The following is a 19239-nucleotide window of genomic DNA, read 5'->3' on the forward strand; positions in this document are numbered from 1 at the left end:
TTCCCAAACTTATTACTGTGTACAAGAGGCCACCAATAGCGGAGGCCATTAACCTAGTTAAGGGCGTCGAAAATTGCTGGATGCAGGCTGTTTCAAACCGAGGCTGCTGGAAATCTAAGCACAGGACATACTAAGGCTTAAATTAAATAATGATGATGATCACATTGTGCCGCTATGCGAGATTATGAAAATAAAACATATTGCACGACTCGTAAGTTCATAAGCATAAAATAAACAAATTTAGGGGAGAATCCGTAAGGACTCTAGCCTGACCTACTTATGGCAAAGATGACTTCTGAACTTTGTGCTATTCAGTCTATTTTGCTTAAGCCTCTTCAAAGCGTAATTCTTATAGAACATTAATTTTGTGTCCACAATATGCGTAACATTTTTCCAAAAAATCAATACGCTATCATTGTCTCTCTCTTTTACCGTTCACGTTTCTGCTCTGTTAAGCATTACTGAAAAAACTAAAGACATTACAGGGCAAGTTCGTTGCTTTCATAATATCACTATCTCTCTTTACCTTATGTAATATTTCAACTCTAGTTTTAGTTATTATTATTTGCTCAGTGTAAATAATAAGTAACAGGAATTATAATGTACACTCTAATCTAGACACATTGGCCCTGTATATGTATTTGCTAAATCCGCTTACTTAGCAACCATTCTGGTCGTAGTAGCGAACTACTATATTTATGTTTACGAATAAACAGAGATTATGTTTTCATTATCATCATATAATATAAATTAAACTTGTTATTAACAAATTAAAATTGTTATTCTTATAATTTTGTATACTTTATAAAAGAACTTATATACTACTACTTATATAATACTTAGAAAAATAGCGATGGATTTAAAACGATAATACTAAAACAAGACGATGCTAAATTGGTGTACTAATAGAACATCAAGAATAAAGTCTCTAAAATTAACAGATGTTTAATTATTAAACATATTTAGCCAAATTTTTTGATAATTATGTTATACCTAAAAAACTAAAAGGCAATAAACAATCTTTACATAATGTAATCATCATTACGTATCTTTTATTGTACTTGTTCCAACTTCATGTGTTAATCTTTGTTAAACATAGCCTAAATAGTTTAATCGCAAAAGTTACGTTTCAACGACTATCGAGAAAAATTTCAATGAAATGTGTAATATTATTCTGAACAATTTCAGAACTTACGTTGAAGCTGGTGACGTGGAACTCTGATTGGACCTCCTCGGGGCGCAGCAGCGGTGGGTTAGAGGCGAGAGGAATGGAAGTGGTATACAGTCGGTCCCCATATTTGAGTATGGCGTCGATGAGGGAAGCCTTCCAATGTATAGATGGTTCTATATGTTCCACCACTATACCCATTACCGCGTTCGCAGCGTCCTGGCAAATTAAAGGATAATTATAATCATCATCTTCATCGTTACAGCCCTAAGACGCCCACTCTGGTATGTCCAGGAGTAGACGTTTTGTCACTTATAGATTTTCAATAGGATCAATTAGAAGTTGTCTGTTTCTCTTGTAGGTCTTATACTGTGCTTGCCAGTCTATACAGAGTGTGGTAATTTTTATATAGGGAAATAAATAGGCCTACGCCCAACGGACTATGATCATTGGACGTCGTACGAAATTATGATATCAAAAAAAATTTACAACAAGGGGACATTAGAAAAATTATGTGCAGATTTTTTAATAACAATGTAATAATACAAGAATGATATTATTTTTTTCTCAAAATAGCGTTAATATTCAACGAAACGGGAAGTAAATAGATAACACTAATGAGAAAACAAAATTGTGGTAAATTATTGATGATATGAAGTTCCCTGACTAATGGTTTCAGAAAAACGGTGCCACCTCATCATCACCGTCATCTCAATGTGAATGAAAACGTAATGAAAAACGAAAGATGCTTACAAGCAAGGATGATTTACAATAATTATATAAAAGTGGTACTACACATCTAACACAATGATTGTTAATGTAATTTAATAAAGAAACCTGTTTTTTAAACATTAGTTTTTATAAGGTAAAATCTAAAAAAAAATAATTGTTGGCTTTTTTGTTTTTAACTGAGATCATAAGTATTTTAGTCATAAATAAAAGCTGTTTCCGTAGGTATTAAAGGCTAGCTTTACACGGATTTGAAGTGGCAGAGAGCGCTAAGAACATTTATTAGTCCAGACTTCATAATAGTAAGGTAAAGGGGTATCTGAGAGACCTTGGCTCTGACAGTCTTCAGAAGTTCATCAGATTTGAAAGATACAGTAAAAACACACACTGTCTAGATTAAATTGGGTAGAGTATTTCGCAAAGTTATGTAACGGTTCGTAACCTGGTGGTCCCTGTTGGGCTGGTCCATAAAGTAGTTCTCGTTCTGCGCCACACGGCCACGCACCGAGGCCACCGCACGTCCGAGCCGCGTGTAGTACTTGCCTAACACCGCATCATCTAGCGGCTCGATCAGCACTTCTTCCTCTTCGACTGCAATTGGAATATTGTTAATAGCTCCTACAATCTAGCAGAGACCTTATATGCGATTATTAGAGTCAAACGCAAGACTGTTTACTATTAGGACCGTTTATTGCCGCCGCCCGAAGAATTAGCACTGAAACGTCAATGTCATATAAAGTCTTATAATTTACATGAATGTTGCAACTGTTTTTAATTTAAACTGTTTTATTATAGTGCTACCAAGACAGCTGTACTACGCCACAGATATGCGCGCGGCGAGACGAGGTATAACATTGACCGTTCGCGTTCCGTAAGTCCGCCGACGCCCTTCAAGACAGAGCGCTTACACTCTTTTCCGCTGGCCCCCACTTTGCTTTGCTTTCCTAAGGCGCGGTACAGGGATTTTTATACGGGAACCTTAGCTTCGTCTTTTACGCTAAATGCGTTCAGCTTTCCTATTTATTGCCGAGACTCCCGATTTACGACTAACTGATAGCTATTATTGGTTTATGGTGCATCATATTAACTAAAGATGATAAAGGCAAACGGTATTGTGCGGGTTGTATGTCAAGAGTATTGCAGTATTTTTTTTCATTTACCAAAAATGCAACATTATTAAAGTTTTCAAATGTATAGTTTATACCTTTATTAATATTATTTAATTAATATATATAAATATTTATAATGTCTATGATCAAGAAATTCCAAGCGAACACTCTCTGTGCAGTGTTTAGGAGCTAGACACCTGAGATGTGTCCAATAACTGGGTACTGGTCTTTTATTCTTAGGCGGAGGCGCTGAAATTCTCTGTGAGAAAGGGTTTGAACATATCAAGATCTTTATCCCCCTCCTTAGGAAAACCTGAAGAAATTCTTAGATTTTCATTCGACCGTCAGGTCCAATTCTTTACCACCAAGCTAGCGCTTCTGAGGGAAAAATAATCAGGCATAAAAACACAAATGTTTACCATCCTCATCTCCGCCTGCGCCTTCATCTTCGCCACCTCTTGCTTCTTTAGGCACCCTCTCCTTGACGACTGACGTTAGCTCATTTATTACTTTCACGGGATACAGCTTATATGGCGCCAGACATTGCTTTCTATCCAATGGACCTTGAAGAGCTGTGGAAGCCGAATTAATAATTAGCCAAAAATAGACTCATAAGTTCTTCTTTGAATCCCTAAATTACTGGTAAATATTGGGCGTGGCAATTGCTAGCGCGACCGACAGCCAAAGGCGCAGCGTGGGTGGGTGGGCGATCCCCTACCAGAGGGACTGACCACAGTCAAGATCCTGCGCAGTCGCTGCTTGTGGACAGCGCAAGACCGGTCAAGTCGATATAAGAACGAGGCCTATACCTTGCAATGAATGTTTTTCGGTTAACATGATGACGATGATTCATAATTGTAAAGATTGTCAAAAATACGCGTCAAGGTTTTATAAACCTTACATGCATCTTTCGTTAAGTCTTTAACAAATCTAAGATAATATATATAATAATAAATACAAAGTTTTACTTACTCAGTTTATCGATAAACTCGCCGGGACTTGCGAACACCATCAAAGCCGGTGTGGACTCAGGCGGAACAAATTGCGGCTCTTCGGGTTTTTCTTCGCCTTCTGCGGTTGTTCACAAAAGAAATACACAAGCTCAGCCAATTAAGAATAAACTGACCGACGAGAAAATTAATATGTTTATTAAGGATAGGCTATTTTGTTTGAAGCCTTTTTTTAATAATTCACTAACACCATCAAATCATGAACCATAAAAAATGTTTGTATACTAAATTTACAAGAAGCTAATACCATTTCGCTGTAATTAACACACTCTGTAGCCAAGAACGAAGAAATTTAATAAGATATCATTTAATAAGATATAAGTTTCCACAGGCAATTCTGAGAAGAGCCAGCAAGAAATTCAACAGTTGCTCTTTACAAATATAGTTTTCTGAAGAGTGCTTGACAATAATTAGAGTCCCGAATTTGACACCATAACAAGAATAAACTGCTAAGATCGGATGAGATTTAGCTCAAATGTCAAGCGAAACAATGTAAAAATGTATGTAAAAAATTTAATTTTACAATGTTTTATATGACTCGCTAAGTCGTATTCATTTGCAATAAGCGTCGTTCGCATATCAAATTGTAATTACAATGTACCCCCCGCACATATACAGCGCGTCATAGTAATACTATTTTGAGCAACGAAGGTTTAGCGAGCGGGAGCAGTGAACCCTCACTATCTCTAAACAGAAAAAAACGTTGAGAGATAGGAAGAAGACCTACAATCAAACATATAATTGAGAAAAAAAATGGAAGAGAAAAAAATTGAACTTTAAAGATGTTTTTCTTATTATATATCATTTAAGGTACTTTTCCAAGACATTTCAAAATTACAAAAGCTATATCACCTGAACCACATTATATTAATATCTTGTGGTATTATTTATCACATCGTTAATCAAAAGCTGAATAACCTACCCGCACCGACTTCTTCTTCCTCGTCTCCGGCTTCCTCGCCGCCTTCTCCAGCCATCTCGTCCTTTATTCTTTGTAGACGAAGTTCATCACCTATCCAGTGTATGCAAAATGTTGATTCGAATGCTTAATTTTAGAGAATTCTAACTAATATAATAAAAAATCATTTATATTCATTCATGTAGTAGGTAAAACATGGTAGACACACATCAAACCTTCTGTGCTAAAATATCAAGTGCCTAGTCAATCGTGCCCTGCTTCGCCCCTCCGCTCACATTCCTCAGGCGGTGACGACTTCCGCGCAACTTTTAATGGCTTCTAATCAGTCTGAAGAACACCGTAGCTTAGTAAAGTTGATGAATTCCCTAGACGCACCTAGACTAATTACAATTTTTTTTCAAGAACTTCTGTTTCTTTATTAAAACGCTAAACTTTTGAATCTTCTAACTCATCATCTACTCGTATAAAAATAACTGTATAACGATTGCAAATGGGATGCAACAAAGAAATCATTTGTTTGTGTTTAATTAAAGTTTTATAAGTAAACTTACCCTTTTTAATTCTCTGCGAAGTGAGCATGCCCTTAACCAATGTGGGCGCCGGATCAAAGGCCACCACCTTACCGCCGGGAGTGAGCCACACTCCCATCTGGTGATAGTCACCCACCAACAGATACACGTAGCTGGGATGCGATGGATCCTCCCACGCTTTGAACAGCGCGTCTTTTATCTCTGTCATAAGAAATTTCAAAGATTTTTTTAGAATTTACTGCAATTTTTTTAGAGATTTCCGCAAGCTTAATGGAGCTGAAGGTGTTTAGCCTAAGCCTTTTTAACGTAAATTAGCACGAAGGCTCGATAAGGTACCTCGGGTAGATACGTTACTTCAAATACACTATTACCGGATCTCAAATAAACCGAGCTCTTAAATCGCTTGGGCGAACGTAAAAGTGTTAAGATAAGTGCCTCCGAGGAGTGACACTCAATACAGGTTCATCATTTCGGCTCAAAAGCGCCCGAGTTAGTTGCTAACATCACTACCACTTTGGAAAGCATTAGCACTGTGAGAAGTAGCGGAAGAAGCTCCAGTTACGCTTCTATCTAGCATGATTGGGTTACTAGGGTTTTAAGGATAATTTTATCCTAAACTAAAAAGAGTGAAATTGAATCAATACATTCATATTCCCATAAACTCGTTTTTAATCGCTGAAATTGTTTTTTTTTTTATTAAATTAAAAAGTGTTACTGGGTGAATACATTATACACAGAGTCAATCTGTGTTTTGCACTAATCGGTGTAACATAACTCCTGAAGATGCCCCGTGAGGGGTGAAACACGTGTTGAGTGATTTAATGGTGGTAGTTGTGTAATTCGCATTGCTTGCTGCATGCGCATTTATCAGCGGGCTGGCGGGCGGTGCACTTTGTTGCACGACTACCACTGCATGTGCGGAAGTGTCTAAATATTGGTCCTTTTCTTACTAAGGATGGACTTCCGCAAGATAACGCCTGATTCCACTAAAAAACTATAGGTCAAGTGTGAGCTGTTATTCTATGTACCAGTAACAGACTATTGTTAACATGAAAATGTATTTTTTTTCGTATAAAATTAAGCACACGTTTTGATTTACTTGCCTATAATAGAAAGCAACAGGTTTTGTAATCAGCATAACTGATTAGATTTGACACAATTTCGCAATAATTATTATATATATTTAATATATATAATTAAATGCAAACAGAACTAACACAATGAGGTAATATAAGATTAAATTTATTAATCATTTTTGAGAAGGCAGTGCCACAACAGTTCATACATCACAGACATTGAGAAAAGATGCTAGAAGCAGGCAGCTTCCAACCGGTCCTATAGCAAAATATATGGGTGAGGTCTACGTCTAGATGTGGGTTGGCTGAAATGATGGTGACACTTTCATCTTCACTTTTCACTAATAAAATAAATATCAATATTTATTAACATATTTTTGAAATCGGTTTATATATATAACACAATAAGATATCATACTACGTATTCCATTACGATATCACCTCTACGATAAAGTTAAATAAAAACTAACGTTTCATTGGTTTTTCCTTCTCTTCCTCTTCTTCCAACTCTTCTCCGGTCTCGTCATTCTCGGCTTCCTCTTCCTCAGCGCCCTCCTAATATGGGTTTATGATAAAATATATACTTTCTAATCATATCCGATATTAAACCTAAACATGTCACAAGCATTGCATGATTCAACATACGGGTTCCGGGGTTCATCGCATTGTAGACCCACTTGGTACAGCCACAATTTAAGTAATTAGTAAGCCTTACGCCAAACTTCTTTACAAATCTAAACAGCCCACAAATATTTCAAATGGTCCCAAATAGGGACCTTGAGCTTTTTTAAGGTGCCAACTTTTCTAAGACATGTCGATATGTGTAGATTCGACTAGTTATCTTCTTTTAATAGTAGTCATATAAATCCAATTAAGTTAATGTAAAACATTAAAGTAACCATTTAATTTTTTCATTGTTCTTCGTTTATGCCAAATCTTATGTCACAAAAGCCATTCGATTGTGAAATGAGTTAAGATAATGGTTAAGAAATATTTACTTAGACATATGATTGTTTATCGGTAATTTTTTTTTTCTTCCTCTGTTTCTTTATTCTCTCTGAGGCTAGTGCGACCCAAATCACTTTGATCTTTCTATTTATTATTGTATTATTTTTATAATATATAATACGTATTAAAAGTATACATACTGTATACATATGTATGTATGTTTATCTTTGTATATATGTATGCTTTGTACACGTTAACTACTATTTCTGTAATATGATTGTCTATAAGAGATTGCGTCGTGTGATAAGATCGCCCATTGTACTTTTCTGTTTATAATTATTAAACTTATTTAAATGTATCCTTGCGTGTACAATAAAGAATATTACAAAACACATTCATCTTGCGTATTATAATGTCATGAAAATTACCCCTTTCGGTTCATCTGGCAGACGCAAGGGCAGTTTAATCGGTTCCCCCAACTCAATGGAGAAGGTGTTGGCTCCCATCTCAAACTTCTCCGTGAGGTCGTCCGGAGTCATTTCTTTGCGACCGGTCTTCTTCACGTGGTTAAGATAATAATCGGCGCCGGCATCTACACAATCGTACAGAGCAAAACTGACAAATCTTTGTCTAAATAAAAATCCTTATGATTTACAATTACTATGTGTGTAAATAATTGACAATCTTTTAACCTGATATTGCATGTTTAGAATTTTTTAATCAAACGATTTGTTGATGCTGTGAGAAACTGCCATTTGTATTATATAAATCTGTATCAAATATTTATTGTTAACTGTTATCGGTCTAGTACCAATTATAGTTGCTTTTGTTTCAAGTTATATTAACATAAATATTCATAATTTACTTTTCACTATTATTACTATTATATTATTACTATTATGAATAAGCATAACATTACAAAAAAGTTTTACTGAAAAGACAAATTTATAAATGAAATATTCTTGTAATTCTTCAGATTTCTGGGATTCGGGTTTTGATCTTAGTCAAGATCAAAATCCTCACCTTCTCTTAAGAACGATGAGCTCTAGATTCTAGTACAAGGGTGATCGTTATAAGTGAGTAATAAATAAAATAAATAATGAGTATTCTTCTTCATTGTTTCCTCATAACTGTAGAACGGAGACAGACGTGTCAGTCTTCACTCGCTTTTTTGTTTAAAAAAAAATTATCCACTCAACTATTTTCATTGTATATATAAATTACATATAGATACATATATACACAACAAAGCCGTAGTAATATTTATATTTTTATTAATTTTGTGTGCTATATTTGCTATTTATCACCATCGCTCAACGAACCATGAAGGGTTATGCTCGGGAATTCTTTATGAAATCTAATCAGGAATGAGGAGATAAGCACCACAAAAATCGCTGACTCCTAGCGGTTCGTAGGATGGAGTATCAACTGGCAGGTGGCAGCGCGCAGAACTGAAGGCCGCTAAGGCCTTAAGGTGTGTGGTGTGTAGACCACACATCTTGAAGCGCTGGATTTGGGCCACTTCAACTGGTCTTTGTGTATTTTATATGCGAGCTATTGGTCCAGCAGTAGTAATCCTTCGGTTAAAATGATGATGTTACACTACAAATTATTATTGTAAAAAATATTTCCTAGTTACATATTATCTTCACTTGCCTAGAAAATTGTACATATGGTCCTGATGCATATGAGGCGGCGGGACGGAGGCTGCGGCAGCAGTGAAAGCAGCAGCGGCTGGCAATGCTATGGTGCGACCGGCCATGTCCTCCTCCTAACAAGTTTAAATCAATACATGAACATAAATCAGGGATACCAGTAGTAAAACATAAATACTAATCTAAGTATCCACAAATTGGTAGAAAAACTTATATTCGATGTACAACACCAACCTGGCCATTAAACATACCTTCCACAGAGAAAACAATATTGGCATAAAATGAAACATTTTACAATAACATCGGTTTTTAAGACCATATCGGAGGTTAACACTCAAAAGACAAACTTTGTTTATACCCACCATTTTGTCCTAAAGAAAATTAAAAAGAAATAATTTTTTTTAATATATACAGTCATATAAAAAGTAAACAGCAAATAAAAACAACAAAAGAAATATCAATTAATTGTGACATTATACACAATAGTTTGTCCTATTGAAATAAAAAAGCAGTCAAATTGGCTACCACGAGCAATCTAGTGTTAAAGACTCACCCATTTAAAGTTCTTAAAGGTTTTGTTTTGTTATTAAATTTGATTTTGCCTAAAAAAGTTGGTCGTGTAAAAATATTCGCCTACCGTAACAAGCGTGACTACTTACTCCTATGCCAGCCTTTTCGGCAGCTTTTCCAATGGCTGTATTCTCTCCGCGTGGTCCCATCATAATAGCTGCAGTTCCTTTCGCAATCCATTCAAACGCTTTGCTCTGTTATAAAATAAAGTATTTAAAAAACTGATTGACAAGATTTTAAGTTCATTTTACATTTAATTTACAATAGACGTCAATTAAACCTCAAGCTTTGTTTCCGGCGCTCCGATCATCTCGTTAAGCCTCGTTGCAGTGATGGCTACAGGAGATATGTTGAAGCTGTCGTCGGAACCGGGAGGTAAGTTGCCCAAGATGACATCCGCCAGAGCGTCAGGCCCGCCTTTCACTCTCACAAGACACGCTGCAGCACGTGGCTCATCAGATGGATATCCTAAAATAAGAATATTGTCATGAGAAATGGTTCTTCGAAATACAACTTTAACGTATATTTTTAGTGATTTTTATTAATAAAAGTAACATGGCCCAGCAAATTAGCAAGTTGAGGTAGCATAAGCAGCCCACGTATCATGCAAATAACCGCTGAGCCATGATAACTTTAAAGTTTTGAAATGAGGACATTGGACCGGCAATCGCATGTATGATATGCTGTTGACTTTGACGGCTTTATTGTGTTCGCGCCGTTTCGAGTGCTTTACAATATCCGTTTTCATTGGTAAAACTAAGGTGTTGCATGTCCATATGTCTGTAATTATTCAGAGATTTCGTTGTTGTCCTAAAATTAATGGTTGAGAGTATTCAATAGAAAACCGCATCTATTCATGCTGAAGGAACATAAAATTTAATGGCTACTTTCAACGATTTGTTTGACACCGGTAGTCGCATAAAATTGAATAGGCAATTTATAGACCGGAATCAAGGAAGACCTGACATGTACGTCACGTGTTTTATACCGGCCTGTCCGTGGTAATATACAACTAGATAATTATAAGGTTGCTTTAAAATTTTATATAACCATTATCATCGCAGCCATGTGGATCAAACATATAGTAGTGGTCATCGTGTTTCCATATGGCGTGGGAGGCTCCCCGGGCCGTCACAACCGCATGCGAATGCTCTCTAAACAATTGCCGCAGCGATTGCTTCAAAGACATCACGTCCGCAGATGGTTCTGGATTTAACTCTCCTGAAAAAACATTAATGTAACAAAACCATATTTTTTTCAGTAATACTGGGTGATGTTACTAGACGTTTTATAATTCATTAATGTTTCCCTTCGTGTTTAATAAACACACGATTTAAACAGAGATTAAATAAGAAAAAAAAAATAATAAAAAGATAATAGGCCAATTAATAAACAAAATCTTTTTAAATCCACCATTTCTTTATTATCATCATTTCATTAATCATTTTTCATCTTTCATTGTTAATTGTCAATATCTTAATCACCATAATTATTTGAGCCGAAACACATAACACCTGACAATAGACTTTCCCCATAGGTTTCCAGTGACACCAGTTGAAAGCGACTTGCATCCAGAGTTACCCAATGTCAAGATTACCTATCCACTTTGTGGGTAAACGTCTTACGGTGCCCTTGCCGCTCGGTGGTCTCCTACCCCGTCTCCAGCGGTTACCCGTTCTGACTGCTAAGTGGCCTACACATTTTTACGTAACCATTATCAACCAATTCAGAATTTAATAACTTTGCACATTTTATGATTAGTTTATTAAATCGTATCTTTTTTCCGCTGATGGTCACCCACTACAAGCACAGGCTCGCCACGATGACCAGTCTTGCGCTGCTTGCAACCAGCGATTTTCCGCGACCCTAACCATGTCGTTGGTCCATCGGTGGAGAATCTGATCTACCCACACCGCGTCTTTTAGGCTCTTAGTCGCCACTCGAGAACCTTTCAACTCCAACAGCCGTCGGTTGATCGAGCGATATACCCCGCCCGTTGCCTCTTCAGATGAACAATTATTCGGTAAGTCGGTGACCTTGGTTATGGCGTGAGATAAACAGATCTTCTCATTTCTGGTTCTATAGCCTATATAGCCTTCTCTACTGCTCTCTGGGTTTCTTCGAGCTATCTTATACCATACTAATATAAAATATAGTATGTGTAATATATTACATGTAACAATATTGACAAATGACAACTTTTACCTGTATATGCACTATCCAGAATATCAGTTTCAATACAATCATAATCGGAAATCCGGAACTTGTCCAATATATCAGCTGCTGCGAGGGTTCCCCCCGGCACCTCCTCTTCCTCCTCATCATCGTCCCCTCCTTCCTCTTTCGGCGGAGGCTCTAAACTAATTCCCATTCGTTCCAGGTTTTCGATTGTGTTTTGATAAAGAACGTCACCACGAACTAGAGACTGTAATATGAAACTATATCAAAATGAAAACAGATGGAAATCTACTAGCAATAAAAATTAGCTGAGAACTCATAGCTTTCGTCAATTATTTCTCTTCTTTCGTTATTCATCATGTAAGGCACAAGGTTTACGTATTTAGGTTTACGTAATACAATAAAATTACAAAAAAAATTCAGACTTGCAACTGGGAAGATTTAAAACCAATATTAAAAGCATATTATTAAAAAAGGTATTATATTATTTTAACCGAGAATACTTATTGTCATGGACTCATTGTAAAATTATATTTGTAAATTTTGCAACTATTAAATTTCTCGCCGGCTCTCCTCAGCTGAACTGCCTTTCCAACCAGTGGTATTTTTCAGTGGGTCTATGCCGGCATTTTATGTTGATGATGATTCGAAAATGCTTGTAACAGATTATTCAATTAAAGAATATTTTGATTTGAAAATTATTGGCTGGTACTTATTGCTGCTTGCAATATAACAGTACGAAAATGACAAAGTCTCACTATATAACATTCCATACGACGCAGAAACGTTGACGAGGACAGAAACAGGTTGGATGATGCCTTGGAAACGAATATTTTGGACTTTGTTATTATTATCATCATCGTCAGTTTACCCGTAGGGCGTCCAATGAGGACATAGACCTGCCTGTCATATATTTCCAACAGGTTGGAAAGCTTCCATAACCCAGTCTGTCCACCTTATGTACGAAAGCATGCTACGATGCACTTGTGACACTATTCTCCAAGCATGACTACATAGAAGAGCATAAGCCTAAGGAGAAGCTGTTGCTGTACTGGAACACTGACCTCGTCGATTTCGTCAGCGGTCCAGTCAGCCGGGTCAACGATGTGTGCCATAGCTATGGCGGCGATCGAGGCGGGTGTAGCTTGACGTCCTCTATGCTCCTCTGGAAATCTCTCATCCGCCTCGTGGAAGTGACCACGAATTACCCAACGATTAGGTGCCACAGCTGCAAAATTCAAATGTCATCTATTAGGAAACTCATTTAACCGATAATCTAATTTCAAAGAATTACAATAATTACAGCGATATCAATATCAGAAGATTAAATAATTCGCCGTCTGTTATGAATATACTAACATATTGTGTTAGTAGTCATATTCACGCTAATGAAAGCCTCCAGACTGAGTGTACAGGTTCTAGGCTTTGTGATGAATATTTGATCATATGATTTTTCCTTCTAACTTCTCGGGATAAGAGCAATGCTATTTTGAAATACTCCCTATGAATCTGGACCTATACTACCGTATCTAATTTCAAAAGCAACATCGATAATTTTCATTACACACAAAAATGTTCAAATAAAATGCTGTAAATAATCTTGGCTCTTCTTTGATATGTTTGCTTGTGTGGTGTATATACACAAATTAATTTTGTTTACTTTGTAAGATTCTCGCTATATGAGTTTTAGTTAATTTATAGTATTTTTTTAATAATTATTAATTAATTTTACAAGTATCACCTTCGTAAACGTTGTGTACTACTTTAAGATTGTACACTAATTTGACTATTAAGTCTTTTACATATATAAACACTATATAATCTGGAGATTTTAGAATTAAGCAATGAATAAATCAGCCTATGAAATACTACCACCTTATTGTTGCTGTATGGATTTTGAAACTGTGAAACATTGATTATTTTAAATATTTGCAACGGCTTGAGTTACGACATTACATACTACACCTTTTTTTATTCATAGTCGCTATGTATCTCTACAATATAACGGTAGAGTACCACTACCGTGTACTACCTCATTTACAGGTTTTATTTCTTAATTCTTCTTTCCTATTTATTATATCAAATTACTCCAGCTTTTATCATTGTTTTACGTGAATCTTAATTTGAATGTGATAATTATGCATACGTGTTATCTATTAATCTAAAAGATGGCATCTAGCGTGATGGTACAACTTGTTTTCTTTTTTTTTTTTGTTTAACAGCTATAGATTATGTAGCTAATTTACTTTTAAATAATTTGTGCCCTATTTTATGAAAAAAAAACAAACATTAGCTTTATTTCTTATAACTATATCTTATATCTATCTTCCAAATTTCTTATCTATTTATGTTGTGCTATTTCCAACTTTTCTATTTATATTATACAAACTTAATCTGCGGCACCTGATTATCTAATAGTGGTAGTAAGACTGTACGTTAATTTTGTAGTACAAATAATTGATTAATATAGATAGCACTTGTTCGGTCATTGAATAATATAATTGTAAAATCGAGTACATGACAAAATCTATACCCACGTTTCAATTTGTTAACCGGTTCAGGCATCTCTCCAAGCTCACGTATGGTGACGTCAGATATGCTGAATGGTTTCCGTTTCAAATCCGATACGCTGTCGATGAAATGTTCGCAGAGGCGCGATATGCTGGTGAAATAGAGAAGGCACGCCTTACCGCCGTCACGGAGACCAACCTTGTGACATTAAATATTACTCGAATTTTTTTGAGAATATACTTAGAACTCTGTTTTCAGGTTTTTATTAAGCAAGAACGATAAGTTAAAAATGTGAAACTCTTTGGATACTTATAGATATTGTTAGTTTCATGAAATATATGTTCAAATACCGCAAGCAATTTGAAAGACATCTTTCAGATCAGATTAAATTGGTGATCGACGCGCTGTTGAATTTATGCTTTTTTTTTACAGAGAGCGTACAGAGAGGTCCGTGAGGACAGTGAATTATATTAAAATATAAACAATCTAAATAAAAATGTAGGTATTTATATACATTTATTAATGTATACTAATGTTGTATTTATAGCTAATATAGGTGGCCCTAATATTCTTACGAATATAATATCTGATTAGGAAAAGTATGCCTCGTATGACGTCTCTATGACGATAACGATTTTTACTTAAATATTTGGTGGTCAATACTTTATTTTTTAAACTGAAGAATGTTGTTGAAAATATCTATTTTAACATGCTTTACAATTTCAAAAAATAAGCTGTGATTTACGATTACACATTAACTTAACTGTGTATGTCGCATAACATAGATAATACTTACCCGGTATCCATATCTATCCGCAGGCCATGGATGATAGACATAATAACGACCACCCTCATTCCAAATCGCCACTTCATACTCTCCTGGAATCTGAACGATTCGGTACATGAAACTCGAATCATATGTCGTAATTTTACATAACATTATACAGGGCGTTCAGTTTCAGGTGTAAAAGCTTTAAAGGGATAAATATATAGCTTATTTACTTTCTTTATGCTTATGTATTATTCAGGGCAATTAATGTTATTGGCATTCATTATCAACTACAAAAACTATGTTTTGAGGTATAGGGGTATTTTCTAATAAATTACAGAACTGTACCTGTAGAACACCTGTATCCGATTCCTTGAAGAAACTCTCTATTCCGCGACACAAATCAAACACCTTCGGATCACTCGATAGCACCTTGCCCCATACAGCTATCCCACGTTCCTATAATAATGCAAATATTTAAGCCTACAACAGGGTTTGGACAACTACGAATCATCTTGTCCTAAAACGCTCAGTGTCTTAAGACGAAGGTTTTAATTAGTTCACGGACCCTTCTGCTCCATCAACTCAGTTCAGATGGAGCTGTAAAACCCTTAGGGCTAACAGCAACTTTTTCTACAGAGAAAATGCAACGAAGGTTTCAACGTTTAATAGGACTAATGTATGTCACCAGTTGTGACATACCGCAATGCAATGTGGTCTCACTTTAGTCCTCATTGGCCCAAGTTAATAGTTGGTCAACGAGACGTAGAGAGGACTATGACATTTCTCTTTGAGATTGAATCAGAGATTAGGAGATCCGTAGGCGAACGAATGTCACTGACATAACCAAGAGGATTAGTAAGTTGAATCAGCAGAAGACAAGCCAGATTGCACATAGAACAGATAGTTTGGGGTAGAGGCCATGGACAGACAAGTTCAGTACGCCAATAAGGTGGACAGACGAGCTTGTTGCAGTTGTCGGAAGACGCTGGATATACGCAGCTTCCAGCCGATTTGAAATGTATAAAAGAGGCCTATATCTAGAAGTGAACATGAAAAGCCCTAGGTCTAAAATGGTAATTAACGTTTATTCAAGAATTAAGAAATATAGTCATAAAAATTGAGAACCATAAAATAGATCTGTGTGACACAGAAGTCGATATCATAATAATTTTCATTACAATCTAAACTTATCAACGTATATTATTTATCCTTCTACTGTTTCAATACTATGATTGTCTAGAAAAAAATCGCCTCGCGTGATAAAACCGCCTATTGTTCTTCTTCTTTAGTATTATGCGCCTATGTATATATTTTTCAGCGTGCACAATAAAGGGTATTGCAATAAAATGATTATTTCCTATGTATACATTGAAACAATAGATTAAATTAATATACATACCTTACGCTTCAACTCCTTATCTCGTACTTTAAAAACCTCCTTCAGTTCCCCGAGTACTAAACGTCTAATAGGTCCGCCCCTCTCCAACAGTGACTCCTGTAAATAAATGTTTACTAATACATTCTCTTCACTTATTGAATAATTGTCGAATTCATGACATAGACATTATTTACCAGCCAACCTATGGTACAAAGACTACAAGCAGGTATGTAGAAGTTACAAATCAATATTTAGGTAAATGTACATTTCGTATTAAAAATTAGCAAGAGCCTTTTTAGTGCCAACTTAATATGGCAATTTTAATAACATTGATTAGTATTATTTTATGAATCCTAACGGCCAGAATATTCTTCTTGTTCTTCTTTTCAGCCAGGTATAGGCCTCCCCCATATGCCACGATGACCGTTCTTGCGCCACCCGCATCCAGTGACTTCCCGGAACCTTGACTATGTCGTTGGTCCACCTAGTCGGGAGCTCCACACATCATCTACCGACTCGTGACCGCCACCCGAGAACCCAATGGCCATCGGTACCAGTGTATCATTAGTTAAAAGAGGTACTCGGTATAAAATATCCTGACAACAGGAAAAATCACTCAGGACTATAAATTCTAAAAGTAAACAATTACTCGATAAAGATTGTAGCCCAGATCCAAGGTCTCGTCAAGGGTGTCTTCATTCCAGGCCCTCGCCCGTAGCCTTCGGAGCATCGCCAACGCCGACACACAGCACGCAATTGCGGTGTATGTTTTAAAAGTTTGGTATCTACAATAAAATTAATGTAAGTAAAGAAGTAAGATAGAACACCATCTATCAGGCATAACCCTAGGATAACACATGGGCCCCTATCTACAAGCACTTAGTTTAAGTCCTTTCACTATAACTTAGAATCTCGTCGTTGTTTAGGCCTTTAATATAATTTTGAAATATGTAGAGATGACGACGTGATGACTAACGTTTTTTGATAGTTTTTGATGTGTGATGTTGATTGATGCTTATTGAAGATATATAAATGAATATATACCAAGTGATTAACGAAAGCTTATTAATAATACAAACAAACAAATTACAATAAAACAATTTTTGACAGTACACTGCTAAAAAACAAAGATTTTCCATTAAAATCCAAAGATATATTTATGAATAAACAACTACCTGTAACTGGCCATATGCCTGGTAGCCTGCAATATCCATTTCCCAACGTCCATCTGATGGTACTGGGAGTGGAAATTTTGGTCCGCTATCTCCACTGGACTGTGCAGTATCGTCTCAGACTTCGGGAGAGGAATAATGTCATCGCTATAAAGTGTATAAGAATTATTGAATATTTTTGCTATAACAATCGATAATAAACACAATGGGTTTCATTATATTTAAATGTTATTTCTGACATGTATATCTAAATCTTACTTTTCAAACTAACCTGTAGGTACTTGTTTTTTTTACCTAGCCATAAATATTTGCAGTTATAATACGTTCACCGTTGTTTACAAATGGTTAAGAAAAATCATTATCAGTATATTATATATAATATAATCTTACACCAAATAAGATTTGACTACAAAGCAGAGAGTATTTAACGTCCACCAATCTACCCTGAGACTATGATGGCTTAGAGCTCATCACCTCTGAAAAGAGGCTAGTGTCCCAACAGTGGCCATTCAAAGCAATCCAGCAATACGAAACTAAACTTAGCAAAAACTTAGTAAAATAGACTGAAACTACATTCTTTCAGGCTTCGTCATCAGACAAAAAACGATAAAGATATAAAAAAGAAGCAAATCTGTTTTACAAGGACATTGCGATTAAATCGCTATATTAGTATATATAGTGCCAAAATAATATGTCTTTTGGTCATGAACCTACCTATAACATTAAGCCAAGTTTCTATATAGCTGGGCCACAAGGCGCTACCTTGTTAAGGTCTTTAGAAGACGCTGAATGCAGACCACTTTTCTTTTGGGAATATCAAGGGAAGGTTTACGTCCCGTAGTGGAAGTCTCATGACTAAAATCATGACGATAAAGTTACATCTTACTTGTATTAGCATCATCTGCAAAAAATCGTACCGTCCGAATGTATGCGCGTCGGCGATTGGAGTGTATAGGAAGAAGTCTTCACCGCGCATCGACATTATTTGGTCATGAGTAAGCGCAGGAGCAGGGGGCCTCTCTGGTGGGATCGGGAGTGTGGGTGAGGGCTGTATATTGAAAGATATTTTAGCAACCAAGAACCCTTAATTAGCACATTTATTTATTAATCAATTATTTTACAGACTAACATAGGTTTACATTTATATATATACATTTGCGCTATAAGTCAAGTAGACGATACATGTTAATTTACATAATCACAACAATCTCTTACAAGCTAATTTGACATCCATAGAATACACATAAAAAGCAAAAATAGTACGACAAAATGTAAATATTAACTAAGTTTAAATGTTAACCATTCTCTTGAAAAACGTTCAAAATAATTTTAAGTAATTTGCCAATACCTTCAAAGGACAATTCTACTACATCGCTAACACTGATTACACGATTTAGAAGTCTGGATATTGATGAATTAGTGCCCAGAACCGATCTTCAAAAAGAAAGACAGAGAGAAGAAATTCTATTTTAAAATCGCGAGAAAGAGCAGTAAACCTTATTTAGTCAGCTCAT

The 19239-nt window shown here is 35.9% G+C and overlaps 1 protein-coding gene across 1 annotated transcript in view; it reads right to left on the bottom strand.

Annotated features, from left to right (window-relative positions):
* The window catches only part of LOC137922722 (uncharacterized), a 49313-nt gene that overhangs the window by 15619 nt on the left and 14455 nt on the right, over nt 1-19239 (bottom strand). Inside the window, exons 12-32 of the mRNA XM_068765767.1 lie at nt 18643-18773; nt 17729-17872; nt 17203-17338; nt 16575-16670; nt 15521-15631; nt 15200-15289; nt 14430-14601; nt 12957-13120; nt 11920-12139; nt 10765-10935; nt 9995-10182; nt 9804-9908; nt 9146-9260; nt 7918-8081; nt 7012-7096; nt 5487-5666; nt 4939-5028; nt 3979-4077; nt 3426-3578; nt 2340-2482; nt 1196-1387 (exon numbers count right to left, since the gene is read on the bottom strand). Coding sequence (XP_068621868.1) covers nt 1196-1387; nt 2340-2482; nt 3426-3578; nt 3979-4077; nt 4939-5028; nt 5487-5666; nt 7012-7096; nt 7918-8081; nt 9146-9260; nt 9804-9908; nt 9995-10182; nt 10765-10935; nt 11920-12139; nt 12957-13120; nt 14430-14601; nt 15200-15289; nt 15521-15631; nt 16575-16670; nt 17203-17338; nt 17729-17872; nt 18643-18773 — 2949 coding nt within the window. The remainder of the gene's footprint in view (nt 1-1195; nt 1388-2339; nt 2483-3425; nt 3579-3978; nt 4078-4938; nt 5029-5486; nt 5667-7011; nt 7097-7917; nt 8082-9145; nt 9261-9803; nt 9909-9994; nt 10183-10764; nt 10936-11919; nt 12140-12956; nt 13121-14429; nt 14602-15199; nt 15290-15520; nt 15632-16574; nt 16671-17202; nt 17339-17728; nt 17873-18642; nt 18774-19239) is intronic.

This window comes from Battus philenor, unplaced genomic scaffold (genome assembly GCF_028537555.1).
Source record: "Battus philenor isolate CCGP_79_NKW_IND1 unplaced genomic scaffold, ilBatPhil1.0.hap1 SCAF_20, whole genome shotgun sequence".
NCBI lineage: Eukaryota > Metazoa > Arthropoda > Insecta > Lepidoptera > Papilionidae > Battus > Battus philenor.